The sequence below is a fragment of the Leptonotus elevatus genome, chromosome 13 (assembly GCF_054856555.1).
Source record: "Leptonotus elevatus isolate MCC_2025b chromosome 13, RoL_Lele_1.0, whole genome shotgun sequence".
In the NCBI taxonomy this organism is placed as follows: domain Eukaryota; kingdom Metazoa; phylum Chordata; class Actinopteri; order Syngnathiformes; family Syngnathidae; genus Leptonotus; species Leptonotus elevatus.
Window position 1 is genome coordinate 12,761,221 of NC_141251.1, and position 23,077 is coordinate 12,784,297.

The following is a 23,077-nucleotide window of genomic DNA, read 5'->3' on the forward strand; positions in this document are numbered from 1 at the left end:
AATGAAATTCATGCAAAATGTCAATATTTGCAGTGTCGACCCTTTTTTTCAAGACCTCTGCAATTTGTCCTGGTCTGCTGTCAATTAACTTCTGGGCAACATGCTGACTGATGGGAGCCCATTCTTGCATAATCAATGCTTGGAGTTTGTCAAAATGTCCCTGATGTTTTTCTTGGAGAGAAGTGGCTTCTTTGCTGCCCTTTTTGACACCAGGCCATCCACCAAAAAGTATTCGCCTCACCGTGCGTGCAGATGCACTCACACTTGCCTGCTGCCGTTCCTGAGCAAGCTTCACACTGGTGGTGGCCCGATCCCGCAACTGAATCCACTTTAGGAAACAGTCCTGGCGTTTGCTAGACTTTCTTGGGCGCCCTGAAGCCTTCTTCACAGCAATTAAACCTCTCTCCTTGAAGTTCTTGATGATCCGATAAATGGCAAATGTGGATTTAATAAATAATTTCAAATCATGTGATCACTGTGCATAACATTCTGGGGTACATTCAAATTGCCACCATCAAAAATGAGGCAGTAGATTTTGTGAAAATTTATATTTGTGTCATTCTCAAAACTTTTGGCCACGACTGTACGCTATATGGTTTAGCTAAAGGAAGAGCATGGATGTCAGTCAACGTAACAGAAAGAAATGCCCGGAAATGTAAAACCATAGATCCAAATCAAGACTTGAGCATAATCGTATAAAATGCAGGTATAACATCTGACATCTGCCACTGTGACCACAGTGTAAGCAGGCAGTCATTATATCTTTGCAAGCCAGATGCAATGTAAACTTGTGTGTGCCTGCTGTAAATTAAAACCACCAGGAAGAATTAAAGTGAAAGTCAACCTTAAATATTTCTTGACAATAATGTTATATGTGACCCCACTAGTCTAAACATGACATTCTGATTAATATCACATTTGTGGAATATGAGTTATGAAGCAAAATCCATCTGTTTTTATCCATCTCAATTGGTTGTTACTTGAGACCTGAGCAACATTGATGTCATCTTCAGTGGACAGCAAGTGACAAAATGGCCGCCGCCTGAGATGGATAGAAACGGCTGGATTTTGCTGCTTAACTCATATTCTAATCAGAATGTCATGTTTAGACTAGTGAAGTTACAAAAAGCACATTATTGTCAAAAATTGTAGGGGGTGGGGGGTTGACTTCCCCTTTAAGTATCTAGTGGAGTACCGACAATGTCGAAGTCATATGTCTATTGTGTATCTGTTTACATGTTTGGGTGTTGGCGCATGTGTGTTGTTTTTATCAGTGTAAGTAGAATAATGTAAGGTATGTGTCACTTGAAAGTCGATGCATTATAAATAGATATTTCAAAAATTGGATATAGTATGCACTAAATTAGATTTGGGCATTCAGACATGTAGTGTGTATATAGATAGATAGAAATATATTCATTCCCCATGAAAATGAAGTTTCCACAAGCAAAACAACACAAAACAAAACAGACATGCTGTATTACAAATAATACTAAAAACAACAGTTCTTATTATTCTTAATATTCTTATTAGTATTTGAAATGTCATCTATAAAGTATTTTTAAAATAGAATAAAATAAAATAAAAGTCAGTATAACGTTACAGTGTCGGCAGATAATCAGGAAGAATTCTTGTTTCATCCACTCGTTTTAGAGAGAACAAGAAAAAAACATAACAGTAACTAACTGCATGAAGAACAGAAAATGAGAGTTAAAAGCACCTTTTGGGTGGGTGACCGACTCCTGCTTAGTCATACCGCAGAAGTGATTAATAAGGAGTTTGTCAGAGCTGGCTGACATTATGTTCTGCTCTGGCAAAGAAAAAAGCCATATCACTGACAGATGAGTATTAATCTCAGGATGGTAGGAAGAATATGTTAATTTTCCTCACTCTGTTTTATGATGTGCCCGGCTTCGAAGGCCACAATGTCGGAGGATTTTTTTTAAGGTCTTGCAGATCAGATAGACGGATATCACTACCTCTAAATTGATCAAGATGTCATCATGACAACGGAGGATAAAAATGAAATTAGGGACTCATTTGGAGAGGATTTTATGGCTACTTTGCTGGAAACGGGGATAAGCAAAAGTGCAATGACTCGATTCACATTGCATCTGACAACGTACTGCCTTTTTCGACATTATCATTATTCAAGTAGAAAGGCCGCCAAAAATATGTTGGGCTGTTAACTTTCATCGTCCTCCCTCAAAACTAAATGATGGAATCGGAGCAATATTGATGGCTGTTGATCTTTTTTTACTGCTCCACTTTCTCGTCGTCTTTTAACCTGAAGACAATTACTGCCTACTCCCTGGTTTGGCTTCTTTTTCAAGCAACTTTACAGTGAACTCAAGAGTTCAAACGTAATCCATTCCTAGATGCTGGACCTCCCCTGACAACTTCAATCTAATTGTGTTTGCCTTATCGTCCTACCAATCCATTTGCACCCTGAATTTCGTCGGATTTGGCTGAGTGATCATCAATCCCAGATCAACTGATAAATTCATTTTGCCAATGACCAGATTTAAAATCGCAGAATTTTTTGGGGATTCCACAAAAAATTGCGGCCATGACTTCTCCTTTTCTACTTTCAAAGTTTTCGTGATATGTAATTGACAGCAACATTGTTATTCTTAGAAGGGGTCCTTGTTATGCAGATATGTTACTTCGTAGGCCAAAACTGTATGCGAGGCTCCAGATTGTGGTAAACACAGTAAATAAACAACATGGCATTAACTGAGTGTTCCTTCTTGCACTCGTAACCTAGACATTTCGTATGTCAGTACTCTAAACCAAGGCCATCTTCCACATACTCTGTTTTGCATACATATACAGTAGTCATTAGCTAGCTAGCATTAGCTAGCTAGCATTAGCTAGCTAACATTAGTCATACATTTCCCCCTTTTTCCTTCTATTCTTATTTCTCCATCCAGGCTCATGGTTTGCCAGGCTCTGTGTCTTAAATACAACTGCGCATTACTTCAGTAATAAGGCCCTGCAAGGAACATAGCCTGCCTACCAACCATCTGCTGCCTCCCTAGCACATGCTGCCACTAAGGAGTGAACAGAAAACGGCCACCTTCAAGTCACACTATCACACAATGGACAGATTCTGCTGACCATGGATCCTGCCACACACTCCATTAGTTGAGGGTGTGGCGTGCTCGAGGCGGAAGCAGACATGGCACAACTGTGTTCATTAATCACTGTCACGAGGAAATAAATTAATAGAATGAGGGAAGGGGAAAACAGACCACCATGTTCATTGGTTTATGCCGCCTCGTCTCCCACATGAAATAAAAGCCCTCTCACCCTGTCCTGACCCTCCATGGCAACATAAACAAGGGGAAGCAGGCAAATTATTGAGGCTATTTGCCGCACTCTTCTGTGTTCTTTACATCACATTTACTAGCGGCAGGAGACACTTTCAAGGTGCTTTGCTTTCAGGCATAATAATTATAGATTGAAAAGATCTGTTTTTTGTATCTTTGCACGATAGTGATTCAGCTGAGTGTTGGTAGAAATTATATTTGTTTATTTTTTTTTTGTGTGTGTGTATTGTGTTTGTACGTGAGATATCAGCACGTCGTGTTCTTTGTTGATAGGTTGAAAACCTCTGTTGTAGTGTTATCATTGATAAAGCGATTTGCGCAGTTCTTGACAGAATGTGAAAATGCGATTGGTGTTCCATTGCTTTGACAAGTTAGTAAGACATTTTGTGACTACTTGCTTGCAGTCTTTATCTCTTGTAGATTGGAAGAATATCTAATTTGGGGGGGTTTATTTAAAGAAAGGACAAAAGCAGTTTAATCCCACCATTTTAACCAAGCGCCTTTGGCTTTGTTTACTATATGCAGTATTTCATTATTCATCAGTTACCAACACTTAACAGACATATTTCCCAAAGCAGTTATTTTCCTCCTCTAAATTGCTGCCACATGACACACTGCTTGTGTTAAATAGTACCAACCATTTGGTACTTGTAAACAAAGCCGTTCAAAGCAAGACAAGCCAATAGAACACGTTTAGAGGCATGTCAAGGAAAGATTGACGATTTTCTAGTAAAGATTTGTCAAAATGGGATTATACTGTGTTTCAGTAATCTATGCATTTGGCTAACGTGGACAGATATGCTATGGTCATTAGATCTGACCCACATTTTCATTCTAAAATACTCTGTTCCTTTGCTTAATGGTAGATTACACCAAACAACATAATTCAGGTCAACATAGAAACTGGTATGGGGTCAGTTCCTTACTCAATGCCTCATTCACAATTGCCTGTAATGTAGTCAGCTGGGATGGGCTCCAGCCTCCACAACCCTGAACAGGATAAGCGTACATAAATGATCTAGCAAATAGTATTAAGAGGGAGAGGCACAATGTAATTACAGTCCATTTACTTTTTTCGAGACAATATTGTCCCTTTTGTTTATTCTTGGCTGAGATGGGAAGGCTAAGATAAACATTTCTTGAGTTTATGCTAGCAGAGGGTAATCGGGAATTTTGTCTCGTATATTTCTGTTTATAAAATGTGTCATGCCCAATTTAACTCATGGGGTCTTGTTATATTCTTTCAACCAACAAAAGCATATAAAAACTGTGTTTCAATCTGCAAAAACATCCCTGCTGTATAATTTGCAGGTTTGATCCTGCAGGCAGTATCAGATATTTGTTCATGTAAACGTCAAGATGAACATCTGCCTCCTGTTACTGTAATTCGCTTCACCACCATCTGTTAGGCATTGGACAAGCTGATATACATCTGTTTAGTCATCAGGCCGTAATTGTACTAACTCCTCTCAAATACTCCAATCAGCTACATTTGGTCATTTGAATTCTAAAACCACTACAACCCTTGATTTCGTTCAATGTAACAGTGTGCAAACATTTTAGGTCAACACAGTGAGCTGCATCTTAACGAAGAAGTATCTACTTTTCCCGATGTTTTGTGTAAAGACCCTCCAATGCAACCCTATATATTGTGCAACATAACAGAGTACAAACAACTTATAAAAATGAACCTCCCCAGAAAGCATAGGATCGGCTTTTCCCCATGTCAATGGTACTTTCATTTATATAGCGCTTCTCCGCCTTTCAAGGCCCTCAAAGCGCTTTACATTTACCTACCAATGACGCAGCATCGGGAGCAACTGGCGGTTCAGTATCTTGCTCAAGGATACTTCGACGCGGTCACAATGCCATGGGATCAAACTCACTGGGAGACGACCACTCTACCACTGAGCCACGCCGCCCCATGTTACATAATAATGTCCCAAAAGTGTGATCGTACAGTCGGTGCGTGTGTTAATATTTCCCTCTGTGTTTCCGTTCCTTTTTCTTTAGGTCCATCTCTTCCGGCGGCAAGCTGTGAGAAAAGATTCCACTCGACGGTGCCTCAGAACTCCTCAGACGCTTGTCCTTCAAATCCAAATGCTGTTTGTCAATTGTTGTGCCAGTGGCCTCCTGTGAGGTATGACAACAGCATCTCAAAAAAGAGACCCCTTCTCCTTCTTTCATCAGTGAGCATACCACGTGATATCATGAAGAAGGGTCCTAGAAGTCTGCTCTTCAAGATATGAGTATATTGAGCCCGGTGACGGATAATAAATCAAACCTTGTGGGAGTCGTGGGAGGCCCAGAAGAATACCACAGAGGCATGCAGTCTGAGGAATTATTTAGCAGGAAACTCAAAGCCCTCAATGGTAGCATGGGACCACCAGGCTCCAACATGCAGGGCAAACTTGAAGGTCCCGGCAAAACAAATGGTACTCCAGCCATGCCTAAAATGGGCGTCAGGGCCAGGGTAACAGAATGGCCACCGAGGAAAGATGGATGGGATGGGCGGCCATCACCAAACTATCAGAGTGTGATACCAATATTTCAGAACGGCCAGCAGGACCATACTGTGGAATTACTTGCGCAAGATGAACCCGTCTGTTTGGAGGTAGACTACACTGATGCGAAGTATACATTGAGCGACCTCCTTAGTCACTCACCACTGAAAGGCCTTCACCCTATTCGCCAACGCAGCAACAGTGATGTCACAATCAGTGACATTGATTCTGAAGATGTAGTAGACCAGACAGCTGTCAATCCCAACACCGGCGCTTCTTTACATCGGGAATATGGAAGCACATCCTCTATTGACCGCCAAGGTTTAAGTGGGGATGGATTTTTTACCATGCTCAAGGGCTACCGAGTGGATACCATGGACCACCGCAGTGTACCACCCCTGGGTTTTCCTGAGTTGTTGCGCTGTGATCCCTCCCTCTCTCCCAGTTTACAGACGGCAGCCCAGATCGCCAGGGGGGAGTTTGTCACAATTCCAGGCTATGACTACATAGACAGCTCTCTCCTTTATAGCAGAGAAAGGGAGAAGTCCTTTATGAGGCGCCTCAAGTCAGAGTCATCTGAGACGTCTTTGTTCAGGAAATTGCGGACAATTAAGAGCGAAAGTGATGCTTTGAGACTCTCTCTGGAGGACGATCGACGACCACTCAGCTTTCAGAAATGTTTTGCCCATTACGATGTTCAGAGCGTTCTTTTTAATATCAGTGAAGCTGTTGCAAGCCGAGCTAACTTGAGCCAGAGAAAGAACACCACTACTGGAGCTTCAGCTGCTTCCGCTGTGGGCTTTTCCGGTATTGGAGTCAGCGTTCTACCGGGACCAGGACCAGGACCAGATCCTGGAGCAGTAGGATGTAGTAGCGGAAATTCTGCCTTCTTTGAGTCACCGCTAGGAAGCAGGGAAGACTTGAACCCAAAGGAGAACTTGGATTCTGATGATGGGGATGGAAAAAGCAATAGCCTCGTGTTGGGCTGCCCGCACTTTCGCAACGAGATCGGCGGTGAAGGCGAGAGAAAGATTTCACTTTCCAGAGCCAACAGTGCCAACTACAGCGGAATGTCGGAGAGCTGCTCCTTTGAATCCTCGCTCAGCTCCCATTGCACCAATGCAGGCGTCTCTGTACTGGAGGTGCCTCGAGAAAACCAGCCCATCCATAGGGAAAAGGTCAAACGCTACATCATTGAGCACATTGACCTTGGTGCTTACTACTACCACAAGTTCTTCTATGGAAAAGGTAAGAAATGTGCCTAGATGTTTGTCTGCCAGTATTGCTGTAAATCCACAAGAACTTCCCTCAACCGTAGTTTTATTGTGCTAATTTAGGAGTCGACAGTATTTTTATTAAGGGTGTCAAAATTAGTGCGTTCATTTTGAGTTAATTTAAAGTTTCTTTAACGCCACTAATTTTTTAACACGCAATTAAAGACCGCCCCTTACTTGGAAATCCTGTACTGGGGGATTTCCAGTCGCAACGCAGCAGACACGTCCATGTCAAAATTTAGCAGTAATACATTTAATAATAAGGCATTTATTTGTGGAGACTGGGGTCTAGTTGTGTTTTACAATTTTATAAATGTGCAGAATTTTACAAGTTACTTCACGTTAAAGATTAGATAGCTCTTAATATGAAAAGAAAAATGCACAGTCACCAACATCTTACAAATGAAAAAATTACCTCAACACAAATCAGTATCACACTTGTTTTTTACAGTACAGTACATATTTTTAATTTGAACTCAATTTTATGAATTATTGTGAAATTACTGTAACAATGACTAAAAGATGCAGCAATATTTCTATTAGTTTAATTTTTTTGCCACTTTTATGTTAACAAGAGTAGGAAAAAAATATTGCAGATATAAAGCAGATATAAAATTTGCGATTAATCGTGAGTTAACTATTGAAGGCACGCGATTAATTGCGATTAAAAATTGTAATCTCCTAATTTTTACCCTATAAAACTGTGTTTTTTGATCGTAGAATTGTGTTTAACTCTTTGACTGCCAGACGTTTTCAGAAAAGGGATGCCGTCAGTGCCAGCCGATTTAAGCATTTTGACTGATCTTTCAAGGTCCACAGAAAATGTTATGTTTGGACTATGGAAACACACGTACTACCAAATGAAAGATTGGACTTTCATCTTTCATCAGAAAAAAAAGTTTGTTTCTACCTTATTCCGTTCTTTAGTAATCAACAATAGAAAATGGTTAGTTTCACCCAATTTCGGCTGTCTTGGACCAAAATACGGAGAAATCAAGCTTTTAGTGAAACGATATTATTTCATGCATTCTAGTGAATTTTACACTTCTTTTTGTCCATGAATGATGCCACAAACACCTAAATAGTGCTTTACTTCTATAAAACACTACCACCAAGAATGAAAAAGTGTTTTTTGATAGCAAAATACGTTTATTTACATTCAACAGTGTAACAATTTGACAACAATTTGGCAAACTATTTACAAATGTGTGCAACTGTGGTGCTATTTACAAATATGTGGATGTTTCAACGACAGTTTTTCTTTTTGTAACACTCTCCTGCGTGCAAGGAGACGCAACAGCATTTGCACAACAGATTGCCTCTTCGCGTGCTCTACTTTCTTGCAGGCCGTTTTTTCCGGGGAATAGCAAGTATATACTGCAGTGTGTGTTGCCATCAAGTCTAATATCAGGATCATGCTACGGTTTCGTTACGGTGATGTTACGTCTGGCTTCCTCATGTCCTTCAGTTGCTACACCGGGTTGTAAGAGATGTTCTGATCCATTTTATCCACTCCATTCATGGTGGCATCGTAGTCCAGAAACAGCGTCTTCTCCGTGATCAGACTGTACCCGCTCCTCCGATGAATATGCATTGGACTCGGGGTACTCTTCATTGTCCGATCAAATGTCCGGTCGGTTATTGTGCGCGTTTTCCGGCCTTAGCAGCGGTAGCCGCGCTAGCCGCGCTTAGCCGGTGAGGCTTACTACGTGATCATAACAGTCGCGTCAAGGCTTCCAACTTTGGCGTCAAGCTCGGAGTCATCATCATCATCATCAATCTGCATTGGTCGATGCCAACTCTCCATCGCCCGATCGAATGTCCGATTGTGTAGAAGTACCCGGTCGGTTATTGTGCGCGTTTTCCGGCCTTAGCAGCGCTAGCCGCGCTAGCCGCGCTTAGCCGGTGAGGCTTACTACGTGATCATAACAGTCGCGTCAAGGCTTCCAACTTTGGCGTCAAGCTCGGAGTCATCATCATCGTCGACATCAATGCGCTTTTTAGTATTGATTGATGCTTTCCGTCTTTGAAAAAAATGCTCAAGCGTGAGCTGCTTGCAACCGGTTGCTTGGTCAGCCATTGTGGCTTCATCAGCCATTGTCTCCTCAACACTCTAGCTCCGCCTCACGTCTTCTACTGACGCCCACGGTGGGCGGCCCATCCAACCTTGTGCAAAGAGAGTCATCGCTGCCCTCTAGGGGCCAAAACGAGTCTTTTACTAATCAGATCTGCCTGATACTTTCAGCACAGCTGCCCAAGGCTTTCCTGCACCCGTTTCCAAAAAAAAAAAAAAAAAACATAGGGGACGTCTTTTAACGTCCTCGGCGCCCTTCCCTAGGTTTATGCTAAACGTTTTATAACGTTTATGGCGGTCAAAGAGTTAAAAAACACACAAAGGTAGAATTGGGTAAAAGGGCAAATTCTAGACCAGCAATTCTATTGACATGTAGACAAAATAACTTGATATTAGCCTTTTAACCCATTCACTTCCATTGACGGCTATAGACGTTAAAAGAGCCATTTTTACTGGGCTGGCACTGAATCAGGCAGTTAAGGGCGGTGGACAGATGGAATGATGCCATTTCTGACATGCTCATGCGCATTTCATTGTGATAAATGTTTTTGTAACCTTGTAAAATTGCTTTATTTGACATGCTTGCGCTCCAGCAAATACAAGTAAAGGTAATAATTATTCAAAGACTGTGCCACAACAATAATATCATTGAAAATAAACGTCTCATTGGAACATATTTCTTTGAGGAAAAAAAATCAGTGTTCCCCAATGGAACAGCCTTAGCTCATCATATCAGATATCCTGGCGTCCCAGTTATTTGTAGCTACAGGACCAGATGATATTAAGGCGAGAACAATAGCTGGCTTGTGTTGGGTGTATGTTTCTCTTCCTTGAGAGAGAGGAGCAGTCATGTCCTCTCTGGATATCGCTCGCAACCTTGCTGAGAAGCTGCGATTGGTCATGTGAGAAATAAGAGGTGAGTGAGAGGCTGTGTTGCAGCTGTTCCCCATGAGGGGGTAGGGGGGGCGGGGGGGGGGGGCAGCGGGGTGTGAGGACCCGTCTTATGAAACTATGGGGTCAGCGAAACCACGCCAAGGTCCCCGATCACCCCATTAAAACACCTGTGAGCATGGCTGTAAATACGCATGCCAGCCCAACCCATCACATCATTATACATATCTGTTTTCTCACTGTCTTAGGATTGGCTGCTCTCAGCAGATTGAATTTCCCGACCTTAAGCCACACAGAAAACAGCTGCTTCACCTTTTAACACTGGCAGATGCCCGGATGACCACAAAAACATGCTCTGCTTTAAATTAAGCTTAGAGTTAGAGTGTCAGTTTGTAACTTCACTCAAAGCCCTCCTGGCAAGGTTAATGAGATTATTACTGTATGTTTGGACGTATCATTGAACTTCCCCGGGTTTATCATCCATCCCTCACTCTCCATAGAAATGGTTCTGTTTAGAGTTTAACCTCTCTGGTAACACAGACCACCACGTATATATTGTCTAGCTCAAGTAGCATGTGCAGCTGTCACGTTGATTTCTTTTTTTCATCTCTCTTTGTAAGGATGATGCTTTTTCACAGTTTGTAAATGTAGCCCTTGCCCTTTTTACGAGGTGTTTTACTGGAGAGACAAGTCTGTCATCACCTCGGACACACACACACACACACACATGCACAAACAAAGATGCACGTTCACACAAGCATGACGTGGATGCTTTTTATCAGCCTGGCTTGCTGAACATTGATCCCACTGATTGCTTAAAGCCATATTTGAATCAGCACAGGTGTTGTTCCCCAAGACTGCCCTAATGAACAGTGTTTATTCACAGTCAAAGGCCAGAATCTCTTTCAGGACCTGGTCATGGTCATGGCATGAATAGTAGAAGTCATTAACTCATTTAGCCATTTTCAGCAATAAAAAGTTAATATTTTGCCTAGAATTAATTTGATAACTTCATTATTTTTCATGTACAATTAATACCTTTTAAAAACGCACTTTGCCACTTGCTGTCGAGTGAAAATGACATCACAGGTGCTCAGAGCTCAGGTAACGACCAATCGTGGCTCACCTGTTTTCTGGGTTTGATCATGTGACGTTAGCAAACTGAGCCACGATTGGTTGTTACCTGAGCCCTGAGCACAGATGATATCACTGATGTCATTTTCAGTCGACAGCTCGTTTTAAAATGCGTTTTATGGCTCCGGGTGGCAAAGTGGTTACCGTCACTTGCCTTCGGTGCAGGTTGGCGTGAGTTTGCTTCCCGCCTGGGAGACCATATATGTGTGTGAGTGCACAAAAAATAGGTATACATTTTTATAGTTATAAAGTGTACATGAAAAAAGTTATCAAATTAATTATAGAAAAAATATGATGTTCTAACTGCTGGAAATGCCAGAATGAGTCAAATGTCCCTTTAAACTAAAGTGGCTTAATACTTTATAAAACACCAAATACATAAAAAAATTAAAATAAAAGTTCAAAGTAGGGATGCACCAATCGATCGGCCCAGATTTCTTTAATTTTAGAGGATCTACTATTTAAGAACTACTTTATGTCCAGCTAAAACAACCCATTTGTATTGTTTCACAGGTATTGTTCAATGCTTTACAATAACACAAGATTGGAACAGGATTGTCAAAAAAATAGTTTTTAAAGATCGGTTATCGGACAGGGAATTGTGATCAGTGCACTCCTATTTCAAAGTAAAAGTGATGTAATAGCTGCTGGTGGGAGGTTTGACGTGGCAGGAAGACAAACTTGGGGTGTTATTTGACATGAAAATCCAAGCCATCTATTTTGTAGCCGTTGGCATACTGTCAACACGAAAGCGATGCCAGCCAGTGACATATTATGAAAAAGTGTTGACAAAAAAAAAATCCACTGCAATTGACACCATCAGTATGCATTTGCGTCTATCAACGTTTGACCTCATGCCTCACAGAGCATTCCGCCTCAATCCACTATCCCTAACAAGTCATGCATTCCTCATATGGAGAACTCTGCCTCACCTCGATACAGTTTATTTATTATTCATGATTTAATGTGCTTTGCTATAGTGGTCGAAGTGGCATGGACACAACAGATATAAAAACAATTATATAATCCGCATTCAATAAACTTCGACAATCTGAATAGAAAATCCATCTTTTTTTTCTTTTTTCTTTTTTACAAGGTTATATATTTCTTTAACATTAAATCCAAGAGCTCCTATGTTCTGATTATGAGAGAATCAATTTGAAGTTCATTTAAATCTTTGGCCAAAGCTTGACTTTTAAAGCTCAAACCTTTAACAGTATTATAATGCAGTGCTGCATCTCCAGAGACATAGAGACAGAGTCTTCACGGATGCCCAAGAAAGGTCTGGAGTACATGTCAACGCTGAAATTAATTTGGTCTTTTTTTTCTTTTCTTTTTTAATGTGTTCCCAGAGCATCAAAACTATTTTGGTGTAGACGACCATCTGGGACCTGTGGCTGTCAGCATCCGCAGGGAGCGGCTGGATGACGGAAAGGAGAAAGATGGAATGCAGTACAACTATCGAGTCACCTTCAGAACCAGTCAGGTAAACATAATGCTCTGATGTTTTTTTCTTTCCGCGTGGTTTCGTGTCATAAATCGGACTGGAACTTTTAACAGATCCATGGTAGAGACACCTACTTCCTGTCAGAGTATTGACCTGTCTTCTGAACATGCTTTTAAATGCAATTCCTCACGCTGCCTTCAGCAGAACATGTTTGAGTCACTGAGGTCATTTTTTTCCATTACAAAGGTGTTCTCAGATGAAATGAAACCTCAACTCTGAAAAGGTGACACATGCAGAGAGAGTGTAACCATGTCTGATAACGCTTTATAGCGGATACAATAATAATAAATGCCAGGGCGTGTGCATGTGACCCCAGGGAACTTTTTTATTTTTATTAATTATTTAAAATAATGTGTAATTGCACATCCACTACACTAGGTGGCATTGGCGCTCTCATTGTCAAAGAGCGCACAAGGAGTAATTAGCTCCCCTGCAGAGGTGTACTTGAACAATTTTATAGATAAATGATACTGTTTACAGTCTGGATGGAGAGTGGGTGAAAAAGGCAGGTTGAGAGGGCAAAATATTTTCTTCTTCCTGGGGACACAACAACAAATAATTGAGAAACACTAACCTAAGTTGAAGAAAGTTATTATCGAATGCTGCTAAAACGGATGATGCATTTGATTAGGTTTGCAGCAATGTTTTGTTTATTCAATAAACAATGGATGTGGATATGATCATCTCTATTGTTTCCACTCAAACATAAATACAATTTTGCAGTTCTGACATTTTATATACAATACATTTGTGACAGTTATTAATGTAATTTATGACCGATTGTTTGCTCACATTCATTATAAAGTGAGGATACATCTTACTTTATAAGACAATGGTCAGTTTCATGTGAATCTGTTTTGGTATCTCTCGATTAATTTTAACCCTGTAAATCTATGAGAGAAAATTCAGATTATTTGTAAATAGAATATGTATTGGTCCTATTGAACAAACAAACACATTTTTGGGGGGAAAATCAACTTCCACATATGACTTTCGATTTGTGTCATATTTGATACATCCGGTCACAATGCTTCGTACATTTATAACTGTCACAAATACAAAAATAAACAGACATATCAAACATATTATTATTTCCAAAAATGAGAAAGAGCATTTCCCACTATTAATAAGTATAGGTGTCCTTACTCAATTGGGGCGATCTTGCAAGGTCGCCGGAAAAGCCATTAGATGGTTGATACTGCCCTCTAATGGATTATCCATGCAATGCATGTGTCAGATCATATATATCAGGGTTTTAATAAGGAAAAAATATTATTATTATTGATGAGGGCTCAAAATGTCTTGTATTTAATATGACATGTTTGGCGACGGGCGTTATTGGGTAAAGACATTGTAAAGCTGGCCATGTAGCTGGTTTCTACCCATATCAAAATTTTCTCCTTTGTTTCCTCAACATAAATAGAATTGTTTTCATTTTGGAGGTGGGAGAGTACGTTCTTGATTAATGCTAGTAAGCAGCAGGTCCCTCCGGACCGAGCCTCGTTGCTACCATGGCCAAACATACTGGCTGCCTTCATCACGACTTCCTTTGTGACAAGCCTGTAAGTGTGCAAAAACGCTTCGCTAGCCATGAAAAGAAGGAGAAGCTCTCGCTCCCCAAGTTTACATTAAACACTCAAACGCATATCTTTTGGTTCTGTGCCAGTCATGGCCCAGTTGGTCAGTCTTGCAGATGTTGTCTGATTGCACGCGCTCCCTTGCCCACGCACGTGCAACATTATTAATCCACAAACTGGAATGCTGCATCCCGCGGTCCAACCCTCTCACTGATAGATGCTTGGTGGTCTCAGCCAATGAATAATTCAGGTGCAACAGATGTGTCAGGCAAAGAAATGTCACCGATATCCAGTGCCATTCTTAGGTTTAGGCGACATTCCCTGGATAAAACAATGTATCTGGGTCATGCGAACCCTGCATGCAGCACGCAGTTTTAACTCCCGAACCAGTGGAGCGTCTATTTGCATGGGTTCCTATCATTAAGCCCCATCGCTCTTTGCCACTGTGCCCCAGTCTTTCTTGCTGTTAAGTAATTTGCTTTTCAGCATGCCTCTCTCTCAGGAAAGCCATTCACTGCTGACATCCAAGTCTGCAAGCCGTGCAGATAGGAGTGGGATTCATAGGTGTAAATGTGTCTGTAATGTTCCAAACAACAACACGTCGTTATCGGCGGCGTGGCTTAAAGCTGTTTGCTTCAACCATTACTGGCACATTAATGCTCATAGCACTAAAATACCACTTAACATCTAGTGTTCAGTTAGATTATTTAAATTATTTACAATGGGAGACATTAATGCTGCCCATTGGAGCAGTCATGAGCCATTGCCCTGAATAGCACGGCATAACACGAATTTGTATCATAACTGGATTTCACAGCAGCAGACATCAGCCTACCCATTTTAATATCGGTACGAAATGTTTCAAGCCATCATCAAATCATTGTTTTGCAGACTTGCTGACCTACATGGAAGGAGAGTACACAGAGATGTAACTGTAATACATTTCGGGCCACAACATTAGGTACACCTGCTTGAGGATAGAGCGTGCATAAATGTTACCTCTAAAACGATAGTACTGCTCAGTTTTGATTGAAACTGTCGAATTGGTATTAAATAAATGGACGAGTACCTTTTACCAGATATCAATTTCAGGCGGTACTTGCGACAGTGGAAGATACCACTGATCAGAAACTATAAATGAGAAGAATAGAAAATTGGTATTGATATCATGCAATTTTAAGGGAAATGCTATATTGGATACATATTTCTCTCTTTAAAATAAGATGTCAGTTTTGGGGGGAATTTTGTGTATTATAAGTACTAGCGGTATCAAGTACTTGGTGTTGGTATCGGTGACAACTCAAAAGTTGAGTACTCGTACTTGTATTGGCCTGAAATAATAAGTGGTATTATTAGTATTTGTATTATTGGCGTTGTACTTAGTGGTGTAGAACATCACTTGACAGCATCCAAAATATAATTTTTTCTAATATATGTCCCCTCTTAGACAGTGCTCAGCAATTATGTGTTTACCCCCTTCGAATTTTTTTAAGATTTTATTCAATATCTCAATGAACATAAAAACAATTTCCTAAATTGACAAAATGTTTTCTGTAGAATATGTACTTAACTCACAACATGAAAGTAAGGTTGATAATAGAAAGCACAGATTTATTTAAAAACAAACAAAAAAAACAACAACTTCAGTTGAATCAAAATAACTAATGCAAAAAATAAATGCATACCACAACAAAAACGACTACATCTAGTATTTTCTATGACCTCCATGACTTTTATGGATAGCAACATGTCTGCTGCTGTTAACAGGCTGTCAAGTCTTTTTCTCGGGTCTACTTACTTGTGCAAAATGTTCTTTAACAAATTTGTTAACAAAACTACTTTTTGTGTGTACTAATTAACAAATCGTGTTCGCAATCAACGGCCTACATTTGTGGCAGTATTTTGTAGGATAGTATCCCATGAAAATAAATCTTGATTCTGAAAGGAAACTGAAATTGCGCATTGTGCCTTTTAAAAAGGTAACATTAAAGCTTTTTCTACATCACTCATGCTCCACCAATGCCCAGATGAGTACGAAGAGCCCTGACTGTTTTACCCTGACTGCACCTGTCAGCTTTGATCTTCCCTTTAAAGTAGAGCGTGCGGACCCAGCACACTCCACAGTTTCTTTGGGGAGGGGTGGAGTGGTGGAGGGTGACCTCATTCACGTACTCGCACGCGCAACATGAACGAGCCTGACACAGATGCTGCAGTTACGCTTTGGGCCAGAGGTGGCAGTCGCGAGTAAAAAAAAAAGCGACACGCTGCACCAAGATCCTTTAAAGTGTTCTTCCAAACCTGAAAAAAAATTATTGAGCTTGTGCCACCTGTATCCTGACAGCTGACCACCCTCCGAGGAGCCATCCTGGAAGATGCAATCCCGTCCACAGCACGACACGGGACGGCCCGTGGGTTGCCGCTTAAGGAAGTACTTGAATATGTAATCCCAGAGCTCAATATCCAATGTTTGAGACTGGCAATCAACTCCCCTAAAGTACCGGAACAACTGCTCAAGTTGGATGAACAAGGGGTAAGTGCAGACTTTTTTGAGTTGGATGTTAAGTTTCATTTAAGGGAACATGCTTGTATGGTAAATGCATTCTTCTGGATAATTTGGCATTTCGGGGAATGTTTTGGGAGCACCTCTGCATTTATTATTAAAAACATAGGCATGTCATAACAGAAGATTAAACCCATAAAAGAGCAACTGAGGTAATGGCTGTGCGGGAATGATGTTGAACTAAAAAGGACAGGAAAGATGGACGCTGTGCGCATAATGTGAAATATGTGCTGCGGGAGGATGAAGATCTGCCGATGAAGTAATTTAAAAACACGCAGTTGACCATTTTGACCTGACGATATATTTCATCAACCGTCAATATGTTATCTATTAGATTCTGTCAAAGGCACTGTAAAGCAAAAATATGTCTTTTTGACCCACCACAGAGAAGGATACCTGATTTCTGAAGTTACACATTTAATAACTTGCGGATGTCACCTGACATTATCAAGATGTGAGTGTTCTTTTAGAGATAAGGACACTGACAGGTGTTAGAACTATTGAACAGGAAGAAGCGCGCAGGGATTAAGCAGCATTGCACTTGGCTGTCTGCCAATTAGAGATATGGCTACTTATCAGTGTAATTACATTTGTTAGCATTAAGCTTTCTTTCCAAATGTCAGGGGACAGCCTGTTAAAATGTGAATGAGAATGGCATTTCCCTCTGGTATATCAAGATTTTATTCCCACAGTTTCCGCACATAAACATGAGGAGTCAAGTGACCTATCTAAAGTGAATTTGATATATATATTTGTCTATAATCACAATCTAACTTTGTTCAAAGTAATTATAGCAACCACTTTTATACTATAATCTTTATTTGTAGGCTATACACTCCCAGTTTAATAATTAAAGGCGGGAAGTCACCCCCCCCCCCCCCTAATTTTTTTGGACAATATGTTCTATGCAGCCCTACTAGTCTATATATGACATTCTGTTTAACATTACATTTGTGGAATATGAGTTATGGAACAAAATACAGCCATTTTTGTCCATCTCAGGGGGCGGCCATTTTGCCACTTGCTGTCGACTGAAGATGTCATCAATGTTGCTCAGGTCTATAACATCCAATCACAGCGCAGCTTCAGAAAATAGGTAAGCTGTGATTGGTCGTTGCCTGAGCTCTGAGCAACTGTGATGTCATCTTCAGTCGACAGCAAGTGGCAAAATGGCCGCCCCCTGAGATGGACAAAAACGGCTGGATTTTGTTCCATAACTCATATATCCACAAATGAAATATTAATCAGAATATCATGTTTATACTAGTGAGGTCACATATAACATATTATTGACGAGAAACATTTAAGGTTGAGAGTTCTACTTTAAAGTTATTTTGCCGTGTAAATGTTTAAACAAGGCAAGCAAACTGGATTTTCAGCACCCTAGAAACAGGACAGCCTCAACAGTGGATAGTGAAACATTTTTTTTATTATTATTTTTCATACATTTGTATATCTATCAGATTATATTGTGTGTGTTTGCATGGCGAGTGAGAAAAGGCCTTCACAGTATTTACATGATCAGTTGTGCTGAGAGAAAATCCCTCAAAGCAGCACGTTCGGTTGCCAAGATGAAAATGGAGATAAGAAAACGTGAATGTATTTTACATGTGTGCAGATGGACTGGAAAATGCATTAGCCTGTTAGTCATTTTGGAATATGATTTGAGGTCATATATCATAAATTATATTCGTTTGTAATCTATTCGTGCAAAATATAAAATCTGTTGCCTCCATCTGGAAAATAACCAAACCCTTTCTTTTACCATCCCTGTTACATAATCTCAAATGTTTAATTTGAACAAGGACAGATGGAAACAAGATTGGGGCTAGCCTTTTGGTATTACAGTATATCCTTGTAATAAATGATATACTGCCATACTCTTCATTTCTTATCTTAGCCAGAACTTTTCTTATTAGAAGCACAGTCTAATTTGTTTTTATAGAGTTTCTATTGATTATCTGATACTTGAGCGGTAAAGCCAAATAATTCTTATTGCTTATTGCATCCTGAGATATAATTGAGATTATAATGACATTTGTTAACAGGTTAAACAACACAATATGTCTATTGAGGCTATTATTGTAATGCCTCCCCATGCTGAACATTGATCACCTGCCTTCATATTTAAACATGAAGGGAACAGAATTAATGTCCCCCTCATTTGTTCTACACAAATTCCCTCTAACAGTGAGTCAGTCAGTTGCAGTGCCTCTATAAATAGCGTGTTTTACTATTTTTGTGGTTCAGTACTGTCGAGGAAGATAAACCTTGGAGATTATTTTTGTCTTACAGTGTTTCATGAGTTGAAACCACTTCTGGAAAATACATTTTATTGTGAGCTACCAATGCACTTTTCAAGCACTGAGCAATTCCTACCATGTCAACATAATTGTCCTTGCCATCGTCCAATGTTTTAACAAGGGTCAAAGGTGACGCGATTCCAATAAATGTATTTATTTTTTTTAAAGGAAGGAAGCTCATCTCGCCACTGCCACTGCTTGACATGGTGTAATAGCCTTCTGTCAGTACTGCCACTTTAGTGCACAGCAGATTGCCCCGATAGAGAAAATCACCATGACAACAGTGTCAGCAGTACACCAGGAGCTGATGACCTGTAAGGGAGGAGAAAAGCAATTCCACTTTGTTGCCATTACTTTTCACATCCACGGGAACTTTTTTTTTCTTCTTCCCTTGTATAGACTTATTGACACTAGGTCATTTTCAAGAAGATGCCCTTGAGGATACGGGCAACAGGTGCCAAATAAAACAGAGGCAGGGGGGCATTTATTATTGCGCCTTTAACTCTTTGTTTTGGTCAGGTTCAAAGAGCAGTGAGCCATTAAAGATTGATGGTGGTGGTGAAGGCTTGCATGTCATTTTGACCTGGCTTGTAATAATACCCCTAGTAAAACAAAAACAAAAAAAACTGTAGTATTAAATTTGGATTCTTTCAGCAAGACTTTTCCATTTACATATGTTTCTTTATCAAATATAAACCATAAAAATAAGAATAATGATCAAAATAAATATTTTCACAAGGCTGGAATTCCTAACTTGAATGGCATCTCATAATTTGAATTCACAAATTCACTGCTCGTTATTAACATCCGCAGCCATGTAGTGTACCTATTAACTAGGTTAAGATTTATGCTCGGCTTGTGGTCCGTGTGATGTCATTGCTTTACTTTACAAAAGACGAGTTCCGCTCTTCCCTGAAAGAGGTTATGAAAGCCGCGGCATTAGCTGTGACTTGACAAGTGGGCACTCTCGGCCGTTTTGAGTGCATCATGCAGCGTATGCACAAGTGTTTTGTATGCTGCACAGCCGCAACACAAAATTATACTTACTCTCTGAGTGTGTGCTTGTGTGTCTATCTCTCTTTCCAGCTAAGTTTCCAGCACAAGGTGGGTGTACTTTATTGTAAGGCGGGCCAAAGCACCGAAGAAGAGATGTACAACAATGAGAGCGCTGGACCGGCACTGGAGGAATTCTTGGATCTTCTGGGCCAGAGAGTTCGCCTCAAAGGGTTCACAAAGTACAGAGCGCAGCTAGATAATAAAAGTAAGATCAACCACATATGTTGCACAGCAAAATTGCCAGTGTTGGATTAACAGTAGAAAAGTGTTTATACACCAATGAGTGTAAATTTGACACTTTTCAAAGTGTTACTTTTTTTCCACTCTTACTCAGTGTTACTCCGACACTGTATAGTGTTAAAAGTCTACACTGGTATACACCCAGAAGTGTTGAAAGTACTCTACATTAGTATCAGTGTTAAACATTTAACTCATTCACTGCCATTGACGAGACGTCAAAAATTAATTTGAACTATTTCTTAGTTTCACATTTTTTTCCACTTTTGTTAACAAGAGTATGAAAACCTAGAAAAAAAATGTATTGTACGTTTGGAACAGATATATAATTTGTGATTAATCGTGAGTTAACTAGTGAAGTTATGTGATTAATTACAATTAAAAATTGTAATCGTCTGATTCCCCTAATCAAAAAAAAAGAAAAGAAAAGATAATTAAAAATTAGGGCCGTCAGACGATTACATTTTTTTATTGTAATTAATCGCATGATTTCAATAGTTAACTCACGATTAATCGCAAATTTTATATCTGTTCTAAATGTACAGGTTTTCCTACTCTTGTTAACAAAAGTAGTAAAATGCTAAACTAATAGAAATAAAATAGTATTAATATTGAATTTTTGACGTCAATGGCAGTGAATGCGTTAATTCTGCCAAACTACACTTAACTGGTGTTTAAACTAGGGGTGTCAAAATTAGTGTGTTCATTTTGAGTTAATTTAAAGTTCCTTTAATGCCACAATTTTTTTTAATGCGGGATTAATGACCACCTCTTTATTGGAAAGCGTGTAAAAAAGCAGACACGTCCACAGTAATAAAATTAATAATAATTCATATATTTGTGGAGACTGGGGTCAAGTTGTATTTTACAATTTAAAAAATGTGCAGAATTTCACGTTACTTCATGTTAAAGATTAGATTACTCTTAATATGAAAAGAAAAATGCACTGAGCTGTCACCAACATCTTACAAATGTAATTATGCCATCTAGTGGCAGAAAAATGACCTCAACACTTGTTTTTAACTTGAATTCAATTTTATGAAGTATTATAAAATTACTGAATCAAAGACTAAAAGATGCAGCCATATTTCTGTTAGTTTAACATTTTTTTCCACTTTTATGTTAACATATGTGAAAATGTAGGAAAAAAACATTTTACTGTACATTTAGAACAGATAAAAAATGTGTGATTAATTGTGAGTTAACTATTGAAGTCATGCGATTAATTACGATTAAAAATTGTAATCTCCTGACACCCCTAGTATTTTGATATAATAAATATAGTATACACTACACTGTATGAAGTACTACCCAACAGCACCTACAAGTGTATATGAAAACTTGGGAGCAAAAATTATTTTATTGTACATTATTAGAACAGATATAAAATTTGTGATTAATTGTGAGTTAACTATTGAAGTCAGCGATTAATTCAGATTAAGAATTTTAATCGCATAGCACTTTAAACACTTCTGTGTGTTTTGCACTAGTGTCACTGTTAAAAATGTAGCCCAAACTACACTTAACTAACATTTTCCTCCTTACAAGGCCGTTAAAGCGCATTCCATTTTGACTACTGATGACAGGAAATCAGGAGCAACTGGGGTTCACTATCTTGCGCAATGATACTTTGACATAGTCACACTGGCCTGGGATCGAACTCGCGCTCTCAGGGGCGTGAGACGACTACTCTACCACTGAGCCATGCCGCCCCAATACAATAACTGGATATATCGCTATTGGAATGTCGACCAATTAGAACCAGCGCAGATGCTGGCTTATGAACTATAACGGAGAACAGTTGACATTCTCCTATAGGGGCTTTATCCTGTTCAATATGGCAGCTGAATTGAAAAAAGGAGTTCATATCAGAATGCAGTTCAGATTTTCTTATCCTAAGACTGAGTTTTTCGTTGCAGCTGATTCCACAGGCATACATTCTCTCTACACCACCTACAAGGACTACGAGCTGATGTTTCACGTATCCACCATGCTCCCTTACACACCCAACAACAGACAACAGGTCAGTGGACACGGCAATCATCTGTTTAGTGCGTATTGTCAACCCGTTTGACGCTAGACCTCAGCTTCATATTTGGACAGCTTCATTCTTGACTCGTACCGGTGCCTCGCCTCCCCTCCCCTCCATCATTTTGCCACATTAACGACCCATCAGTTGAAACTCTGAGCATTGCCATGGCAACGGTACCTCATAGTAGGATTTTAATCAATGCATCCCCAGGGGCAGGACCTGCCTATCTGCACTAACAAGTGAAATTAAATGATTGTAGCCGTTGCTTGACAACCACTGGCGCCATAAATCTGCAATCATAAAGATCCACTAGTTGATTTTTTTCCACACCTTTATGTGTTGACAGTTTGACATTAATAAACAGAACTCCTCTCCTTCTCCTTCAGACACTTGTAATTGTTGCCCCTTATTGTATGTTACAAAGTCGAGTCACTTCATTTAAGCCTCCTTGGTAATCTTTCAGCAGGGCCGTATAGATTTTACCATCATCCTCTCACATTCACCTCGCCGACTTCTATTTCAGCATGATCTAAATTCACTTCATCCTGAAAATGCAGTCGGTACACAGTTCGACAAAAGAGGCTAACTAAATTAGG

General features: G+C 39.8%; 1 protein-coding gene across 6 annotated transcripts in view; it reads left to right on the top strand.

Annotated features, from left to right (window-relative positions):
• The window catches only part of sipa1l2a (signal-induced proliferation-associated 1like 2, genome duplicate a), a 96,364-nt gene that overhangs the window by 28,635 nt on the left and 44,652 nt on the right, over nt 1–23,077 (top strand). For all 6 annotated transcript variants that reach the window (XM_086092718.1, XM_086092717.1, XM_086092721.1 and 3 more), the window contains 5 exons: nt 5,346–7,084; nt 12,562–12,695; nt 16,635–16,823; nt 20,243–20,417; nt 22,369–22,472. In XM_086092718.1, coding sequence (XP_085948844.1) covers nt 5,578–7,084; nt 12,562–12,695; nt 16,635–16,823; nt 20,243–20,417; nt 22,369–22,472 — 2,109 coding nt within the window. In that variant the 5' untranslated portion in view covers nt 5,346–5,577. The remainder of the gene's footprint in view (nt 1–5,345; nt 7,085–12,561; nt 12,696–16,634; nt 16,824–20,242; nt 20,418–22,368; nt 22,473–23,077) is intronic.